The 10,048-nt window shown below is 42.2% G+C and overlaps 1 protein-coding gene across 1 annotated transcript; it reads right to left on the bottom strand.

Moving 5' to 3' along the window:
• Positions 1-5,201: 5,201 nt before the first annotated feature.
• On the bottom strand, positions 5,202-7,694 carry LOC120718459 (tripartite motif-containing protein 16-like). Its single transcript, XM_040007005.1, has one exon. The coding sequence runs from the start codon at positions 7,362-7,364 to the stop codon at positions 5,688-5,690; it is 1,677 nt and encodes a 558-aa protein (XP_039862939.1). The 5' UTR covers positions 7,365-7,694; the 3' UTR covers positions 5,202-5,687.
• Between the last annotated feature and the right edge of the window lie 2,354 nt (positions 7,695-10,048).

Below are 10,048 nucleotides of genomic sequence, written 5' to 3'. Positions count from 1 at the left end.
CTAGACCCGCCCCTGCACAGTTACCAGCCTTCAGCTATGTAGAAAAGGATCCTGGTGTTATTTGTCTCTCAGAAACAGTTCATAACTTCCATTCAACTCATTCATGTCACCTAAAAGGTAAACCTGTTTCTCCATCACCTGCTCAGCTCTGATGATTCAGTAAGGACATCTCCTGGTTTCATCTTCATGTTTCCCTCTCACCAGATATCCAAACGGATATCATCACCAGCAGCTTTACAGCTGTGGCTCCAGCAAACATCAGCTGATACTAAAAAGTAATATTAAATACATTCTAACAAAAGCTTATCAACGTGCTGCTGTTGTTTATCCGCTGGTCTCCTCTTTCTAGCGCAAAGTGGGCGATAAACAAACAAGAAAGACAGGACTTGTGGCAGAAAAACCGATCAGCTGATCATTGATCAGTTTCATGTTTGAAGTAATAACAGGAGAGGGAGGGGGAGTGAATGAGAGAAGTAGATGCAACTGTGCAGCAAAGACAGAATAACTCCAGCTTTGTGTCTATTTTTTAATTCTAGCTGAAGTACGGGACAAATGCTTCCTTTTCACCTCAATGTGGAACTCTGATGGCCAGTCCAGCTGTGGCTCAATATATCAGTTGTTAAGCTTAACGTGGAAATACTATGCAAACATTCAGGGATGAACTTACACACTTACTTTACTTCTCTAGGATAGTTTTCGCCGAGATGAAATGCTGCGGTTAGGAAGCATGTAGCGAGGCTCCAAATGCTCCAACAGACCGCCGACAGGTCTCACAGACAACAGCCGCTCTATCACGTGACGCATACTGCTCCGATGTGCCGAGCTCGGTTACGCCAAGTAGCGTGTTTTGTGAGGTGATTTTGTGATACTTCGGATCGGATTACACTTTTTATTTCTCTCCGATATCCAATCCAGTAATTTAGGTCAGTATCGGACCGATACCAATAGGTAATATCGGATCGGTCCATCTCTAATTAAAACCACTTTAAAGAAAATCACATCAGTTACAGTGTAGAATTGCTTTCATTTATAGCTTACAAATGACAAAATGTTTACAAAAGATCATGACAGCGTTTACATGATATCACCCACTATTAACACTACTTAATTTACTGTAGCTTTTGAAAAATTAATGCTATATATACAACACAAGACTTTTAAGAGTATTTAACAAGAGCAAGTTTCATTTTTCCCTGGTTTCACTACCACACTGTTCACCAAAATCTGTTCACTGTTCACCAATGTCTATAAATAGGAATAGTAGTGGTACAATAGCTATATCAAGCTATATAGTTTATGTCTTCAATATTTCCAACTATATCCATAATCACATACTGTGTATGCTACCATTGTATATAGTGTATCTTACTTTTTTTCATTGATTGTACTTATTTGTATTTTTGTATTTCCTTCTGATATCTGCTGAGGTGACGCAAAAATTTCCCCGTTGTGGGATCAATAAAGTCTTATCTTATCTTATCTTAAAACACAGCAAACCTTCACGATTGTATCCAGAAGGGTCACCTCTTCACCCTCACATGGAAGAAGTAATCTGATTGGCATGGTGGTATGGAGCATGTAGTTTGAAGCAGGGATTTTGTAGTGCCCCTTGTGTAGCGTTGGAACCCAGTCACAATGTGTTTCATCCATTTCATAGGCTGGTTTGCTGCAATAATGCCAAATAATTAGCAACTCTATAAATGGAAGGTAGTTCTGCAAAATCACTCAGTAGGATGTTTGTTCTAATTTGCTATGAGCTCAGAGTGCATCACAAATAAAACTAATAGGCTATAAAGAGTGATAGGAACATATTTAGAGCTTACCGGAATGAAACTGTCTGGAGCACCAACAGATATTTGGAGATGGAAGAGAACTGGATATCAGCTCGTCTCACAGCTGCTATCCAGGTTAGACGCCTTTGTTTGGTAACATCGATACACGAGCTGCCTCATGTTGCTGCCAGGTTGGGAAAGAATGAAAAGATAAACCCTTTTCAAGCTTATTCTCTTGCCGGTCGTGCAATCTAACATTGCAGCGGACCACACAGCAAATACGAACCATGGCTGTTGTGTGTGCCTTCGCTCCTTTTTCGCTTGCGCTTTGTTTAGACCCCCATAAACTCATGAAATGGTGTGTCTGTATACGTATGATAAATACAGTGGCTTGCAAAAGTATTCGGCCCCCTTGAACTTTTCCACATTTTGTCACATTACAGCCACAAACATGAATCAATTTTATTGGAATTCCACGTGAAAGACCAATACAAAGTGGTGTACACGTGAGAAGTGGAACAAAAATCATACATGATTCCAAACATTTTTTACAAATAAATAACTGCAAAGTGGGGTGTGTGTAATTATTCAGCCCCCTGAGTCAATACTTTGTAGAACCACCTTTTGCTGCAATTACAGCTCCAGTCTTTTAGGGTATGTCTCTACCAGCTTTGCACATCTAGAGACTGAAATATTTTAACAGGGAAAGGGGGGCTCAAAGAAATACTTTTCTTTCTTATTCTCATTTAAAATGTTTAGCTTTTAATAAGTAATTTCCTGAATCTTACAACCAAAGTTTCCATCTGATGTAAAATGTATAGAAATCATACATATACCAACAAGACTGTACATCACCGTCACAACAGCGTTTGTTTTCATTCAAAGGCTTTTTTGGCTTTTCCTATAATACCTGGTGGGCCGGTCTCTAGTCAAAATGCCCTGGTCAATTTTTTGTCCCAGTTCAGCCCTCATACTGACCCAGTACTGGTAATTTTTCTTATGCAGATGAGGCATTATTTCTGTACCATTATTTAATTCCAGAGTGTTACGGCCCTAGCAGGGCCTCCTCCTGAAGGTGCCTGTGTGGGCGTGTCCCACCACCTCTTCTGCCTGAGGTGCCACCTTTCCCTTTTACACAGCTGACTCACGTCAGTAATCAAGGAGATTTAAGCCCAGGGAAAGGTGAGCCCTGGGCCAGAGTGCCAGTAGTGTGGTTACAGCTTGTGAGCTGAGTGGTTGTTGTGTTTGCAGCTAGTGAGCTGCTCTTTCTTTTTGGCTTACGTTTTACTTTATTGACCAACGCCTGAGTTTGTTTGTTTTCTTAACTGGTGATAGTGGCTTGTCCGTCTCTTTTAGTTAGTATAAATTGAAACTTTAATAAAACTCTTTAATTTAACCCTTTTGCCTCCTTGACTCCTTTTTCTGACCCGGTCACTTTTGTTACTTCCCCTCCCCGCCTAGACCCCTCAGGGGAACGTAACACAGAGGTTTTTAAGTTTGTTTTTGTTTTGCACTTGTTGACTTGTAAAAGCCTATATGACATATTTTATTTCATAATTCATTAACCGCACAGAGAAGGCATCATTTAAATATGTTAAATATGTTTCTTTAAGCAAGTTCTTCATAACTGCGCTAAGTGTCCTCTTTTTTGGAAATCAAAATATGGTCACCCTAGACTATAATCATAACGCAGAAAAGCGCTATTAGATTAATAAATCAGGAGGAGTATAGGGCTCACACAAATGCACTCTTTATTAAGCTGCAAACTATAAAATTCCAGGATCTGGTGAAGTTTAAAACAGTGCAAATAATATATAAGGCAAGGAAAAGGATGCTCCCAATCGAAATAAGTAAATGGTTCTTAGAGAGGGAAGGGAGGTATAATTTTTGAGGGAAGTGGAATTTAAAAATACAAAGAGTAAGAACAACATGAAAAAGGATGTCTATTTCACTAGCGAAGTTAAATTCTGGAATGAGTTAAATGAAGAAATAAAGGTCAGTAATGGGGCCAGCCCATTTCCCAGCTGCACTTGTTTGTTGAATCTTTGGCCACAGCAAAGCTCACGACTACCTGCCAGTGCTGAAGAGATCTTCTATAAAGCCAATGGCCATTTCTTTTACAGATGGCAGGTCTTGGTCCGCTTCCAGAGTGTGTCTGTTTATTATGAAGAAGAACTGAACAAGAATCTGCCTGGTTTTGTTTTCTTCACGATTGCTTAGACCAGTGGTTCCCAAACTTTTTTTGCTAGGCCCCCCTTTGTTTTACAAGAAAAATGTTGCCCCCCCCCCCCCCCCCCCGCATGCGCGCACGCACACGCACACGCACGCACATATCCTCCAACCACACACACCCATATTCACCTCAAACATTTAGTAAACAATTAAGCAAATAAAAGTAATCTGCAATAAATGACAGGCAGTAATAAAATACACTACTAACTCTTTTACGCTACGTCCACACCTACACGGGTAGGTGGGTATACGGGTTGCGTTTACGTGTGGACGAGGAATACAGAGTTCGTCATGCAACATCAAAGGTATGTGCCTTCTTTCACGTCACGTTGTGCGCCACGTTATTGTTTACATGAGATGAATTGCAGAATGGCAGATAGAGACAAAATACTGTTAATCTGACTATCTGCAGGTTTTACACGCTTACATATACACACGCAGTTAATGTCCCTCCATTTACAAAGGCAGAGGCGTCACGGTGTGACTATTTTAAGTGTAGTTGTTTTTTTTCCTTGTGTAATAATATTCAACAATGCAATCAAATCAAAAAATGCCTCTCTGTGCAAAATGGGTTTAAAAACATAAACACCTGTGGGATACTGTTTGTCTGTGACTTGAACCGGGGAACAAATCGTGGCAGGATCACCCTGATATTATTTGTATCCCACTGTAACTTTACTGTATAAAGAGCTAACATCTCCAAAATGTCAGGAGTAGTTAGTCATTACAACAAGTGTTTGTGAACTAAAAATCAAGAATGTGGGATACTGTTTGTCCGTGATTTGAGTAGCCCAGCGAAAACCAATTCTGCAGGGGAGACCTACCTTGGCACTTGTGCAGGTGAAACCAAAGGGCAGACATGCTTCACCATATTTTCTAGTCTTTGGCTTAGAATGAAGTTGGTTTGGAAACATATTCAGCCTCCTGGTTTGCGTTTGTGTAGGCGCCCTGTGCTAGCAGTGTCCAAGCGTTTTGTTTTTTTGCCCCCCTTTTCATACCACGCCCCCCCCCGCCATGGCTCTGCATCAGATTTGTGGAGACGCTCTGCCTGCCAGACACAGCTCAGGGCAAAGAAACATGTCTATTTTTCACAATATGCAGGCCTGTGTTATTTAGTTTTTATATTTACATGTATAAATGATCGAGTGTGATCAAACTTTACATCTAGAAAAATGACGTTAAATGTCATCACATACATGTTACATTTTAAAGGTTCAAACCTCAAAGACATTAAGTTTACAGTCATATATCATCAAGAAAATCAACAATCTTCACATTTCAGAAACTGGAAGCAGCTTTAAATGTGACTAAAATAATGATAAAACAATCAATTCTCTAATCATTGACTAACTGATGAATCACTGCAGCTCCAATATATTGTTGCATTTGACAACCCACTACAGCAACTACAGAATAAAACCACTAACCAGACTGATGACAGATTTCAAACATGCTGAATATGAAGAGTAGTATCATTTAAACTCACATGATTATCAGCCATAAGAACAAATTCAGATTTATATTGATGTAAGGTATATAAATGTAAGTACAGTTTGAATCAGTCCAACATTATTTTCACACATCAATGGACCACTGAACTTCTCAGCTTCTAAAATGTAAAGCCTCATTTAGAAACTACACAAGTACATATAATGGTCAGAGATCAACATGAACCTGTCTTCTCTATTTGACTTTAATCAACTCTGCAGTGGCTCCAGCTGAAGGATAAAAACAAAGTCCAGCATAGAGCGGCTGAGTGAATGTGGTCTGGACTCTGTGGAGGAGAGTCATGGTTTCAGAGACGCTGTAGAAAGACAGAATACCTGCTCTGTGATCCAGGTACACTCCTACTCTGGAGGACCGAGGACCTAAGAGGTCAGTTTGGAGATTGTTGTGCCAAAATGTATAACTGCTTGTGTCACAATCTAATGCCCAAGATTTTTCATTATATCCAAAAAAACATTCATTGCCAAATCCTGCTCTGCTGATATTCTTGTATACAACTGCTACATAAACTCCTCCCCCTCTCCACTCCACCTCCCAGTAACAACGTCCAGTCAGACTCTCTCTACTCAGGACCTGTAGACATCCAGTGAATCTCTCTGGATGATCAGAATAAGACTGTTGTTGTTCCATTCTTGTTACTTTTCTGTTCCCCTCAGATAATAACAGACGTCTGTTTGCTGTGTTTGGATCCAGTGTGATTTCATGTGAATATTTTAAGAATCCAGCTCTGGTCTTTGGCTCTGCTGGTGACAGTAAAACATCCTCTTCAGTGACTGTCAGTGAGATGTTTGTCCATTCCTCTCTCAGAATGTCCTGTAGTTTATCTCTGGTCTCTGACACAGCTGCTGTCACGTCCTCAAAGTAGCTCAGAGGACGAATATTGATGCTGGATGAGTGTGTAGACTCACTGAGTGCTGACAGTGAGGGGTAGTTGTGTAGAAACTGGTTGTGATCCTCTGTGTGTGAGAGCTGCTCCAGCTCGCCGTCTTTCCTCTTCAGCTCAGCGATCTCCTGCTCCAGCTTCTCCTGAAGCTCTTTGACTCGACTCACTTCAGTTTCCTGCTGGGATCTGACCTGCTGCTTCACATCAGAGCTTCTTTTCTGGAGGAGACGGATCAGCTCAGTGAACATCTTCTCACTGTCCTCCACTGCTTTATCAGCAGAGCCATTGATGGCCTCCACCTCCTGTTGAAGCAGCTTCACATCTTTCTCTCGCTCCTGGATTCTCTGCTGGATGTTTAGTCGTCTCACCTCGAGCTCCTTCTGCTTCTCAGTCCTTTCTGCTGCAGCTGGGACTGTTTCATGGCCTTTATGTTCATCCATTGTGCAGAGATAACAGATACTCTGCTGATCAGTACGACAGAAAATCTTCATCACCTCATCATGATGAGAGCAGATGTTCTCCTGGAGCTTCTTGAAGGGGGCCACCAGCTTGTGTTTCTTTAATGGAGCTGCATCATAGTGAGGTTCAAGGTGTTTCTCACAGTAAGAGGCTGGACAAGATAAACAGGACTTGATGGCTTTCAGCTTCCTCCCAGTGCAGACATCACAGGCCACATCTTCAGGTCCAGCATAGCAGTGATCAGCTGGAGCAGCTTGGAGTCCAGTCTTCTTCAGCTCCTCCACCAACTCAGCTAACATGGTGTTTTTCTCCAGGACAGGCCTTGGTATGAAAGTCTTCCTGCACTGAGGGCAGCTGTGGATTCCCTTCTTGTCCTCTTCGTCAAAGTGGGTTTCAATACAGTTCCTGCAGTAGCTGTGTCCACAGGCTGTAGTCACCGGATTTATCAGTAGATCCAAACAGATGGAACAAGAGAAGGTTTCTCGGTCCAGCTGAACTCCTTTCTGTGCCATTTCTCCTCTCAGTGTCAGTGACTGTGTGAGTTTCTCTTCCGTATAACTGAGACTAGTCTGAGCTCTGATCTCAACAAAATCTTCAGTAAATGGAGCCTATCAGATCCTACATGTCACCACATGTTGGTTACACCAATTGTAAGCGCCAGACGTCTGCTTTATATTTTTATTTACAATTGAGTTCATGTTTGTTTTATAATTCATAGATTCATTACATAAGTCATCTTTTCAGGATTAATAAATGTGAAAATATATGTGTTTACATAAAGTAATTTTAAGTCACTGTTTTGGGATTGGAACCTAAAAGAGGGAAGGGGAGGAGCATGGACAGAGAGGTTTCGGAGTGTCATGGTTTTCTGACCGTGTGCACAGGTAGTTCTGGATAACTGCTATTTTTTTGGAACTTTCATGCTTATTTAGGAAGGAGTTCATTGTTACATCTTCAGTTTGTAATAAATAAACAGTCTTCAAATCATAATGCAACTGGAAGCATTTCTTTTGGAAACCAGGAACACGCGTCAGCCATAGACTCCCCTTTTTTGAACTTGGTTTATATGAATTTACCCTACATTTAGTCAGAAAACCCTCTTGCTCCTTTTTTGGGAAAAGGAATACTGAAAAGGATCATGCTTAGCAACGAATGGCCGTGCACTGTGGATTGAAGGTAATAGCCTACTTGGAGGAAAAAATCACGGTAAGCAGTGAAAACAAGCTTTGCTACTGTGGAAATTTGTCATAATGCATGAGAGTGATGAAGAACTAGTGTGTGGAAAAAGAGAATTAAAAAATGACAGAAAAGGCTGTCGAGGAAAAGCTGCACAGGTTGACCCAGTCTAGAAAGGCTAAGCTAGGCCACCTAACTAGCCAAGCTAATCAGCTCGAACAGCTAATGGAAGATGATGCTAACGTGAATGCTGTTAAGCAGAAATTGCGTTTAGACTACCAAGATTCATTTGGAGAACTGTGTAAGATAAATGATAGTTTGAGTATTAATGCATGAGGAAGAATTCAAGGTTCAAGGTTCCTTATTTGTCACATGCATAGTTATACAAGTATAACACACAGTGAAATGTAGCCTGACACGCTCCTCGACATGTGCAAAAATTGGGGGGGGGGGGGGGGGGGGGCTGTAGAGGAAGAACATTATATATATATATATATATATATGTATATATATATATATATATATATATATATATATATATATATAGTATATACATTGGGTGAATGTGCAGTAGTAGCAGCAAGCAGGTGAATTCTGTACATTAATAAGAATAGACATCTGACTATTTTACAGGATAGACAATATAAACATATTTAAAATTAAAGGAATTTGAAATGTACATTGTGCCTTTTTTTAGTGTCTGGAAGAGAGTCCTGTCTCAGTCAATTATAGATGATGTGAAATGATGTGAGCGGGCGGGTGTGTGTGTTTAGGGCACGGATGGCTTGGGGATAGAAGCTCCTCTTGAGTCTCTCTGTCCTTGCCCGGAAGATGCGGAACCTTCTACCAGATTGCAGAAGTTGGAACAGTTTGTTGCCAGGATGGGACGGGTCCTTCAGTATCTGCGCTGCTCTAGTCCGGCATCTCCTGGTGTAGGTGTCCTGAAGCGGGGGGAGAGCAATCCTGCAGCAGCGTTCTGCTGTACGGATCACTCTCTAGAGAGCTTTTTGGTCCTTCACACAGCTGTTCCCAAATCACGATGTCATGTTCTGTGTGAGGATGCTCTCCACAGCGCCTGTATAGAAAATCCTGAGGATCTTTGGAGAGACCCTGAACTTCCTCAGTTGTCGTAGGTGATACAGGCGCTGCCTAGCCTTTTTGGTCTGGACCTGAATGTGGGCAGACCATGTCAGGTCTGAGGAGATGTGGACACCAAGGTACTTGAAGGACTGCACCCTCTCCACTGGAGCTCCATTGATGATAATGGGCTTGTAGTCTCTGTGCTGACCCCTTCTGAAGTCCACCACCAGCTCCTTGGTCTTGCCGACGTTCAGCTGGAGGTGGTTGTCCTGGCACCATGATGCCAGATTCTTCACTTCATCCATGTAGGCCGTCTCATCGTTGTTGGAGATGGCACCCAACACCACTGTGTCGTCAGCAAACTTCACAATGGTGTTGGAGCCATGGGTGGCCACACAGTCTGAAGTGTAGAGGGAGTAGAGCAGTGGCGAGAGGACACATCCCTGAGGTGCTCCTGTGTTGATGGTGATGCTGTTGGAGAAGCACCTGCCCACCCTCACCACCTGAGTTCTGCCAGTGAGGAAGTCCAACACCCATGCACACAGACGGCTGTTAAGTCCCAGATCCCTCAGCTTTGTGAACAGTCTGCAGGGCACTATTGTGTTAAACGCTGAACTGTAATCAACAAACAGCATTCGCACATAGTTACCCTGTTTCTTGTCCGCATGGCTGAGAGTGGTGTGTAGGACGTGGGCGATGGCATCCTCTGTGGATCTATTGGATCTGTAGGCGAACTGCGCCTACAGATCTGTGGTGTCTGGGATGGAGGAGGAGATGATGTTCTTCAGCAGCCTCTCAAACACCTTCATTACTACCGAGGTCAGTGCAACTGGCCGGTAATCGTTCAGGGATGAGGGTTTGCTGTTCTTGGGCACAGGGATGATGGTGGATCTTTTGAAGCATGTGGGGACCACAGACTTCGCCAGGGACTCGTTGAAGA

Source organism: Simochromis diagramma, unplaced genomic scaffold (genome assembly GCF_900408965.1).
Source record: "Simochromis diagramma unplaced genomic scaffold, fSimDia1.1 OVJJ01000141.1, whole genome shotgun sequence".
Classification (NCBI taxonomy): Eukaryota; Metazoa; Chordata; class Actinopteri; order Cichliformes; family Cichlidae; genus Simochromis; species Simochromis diagramma.
This window is presented reverse-complemented; position numbering and strand designations above follow the sequence as displayed.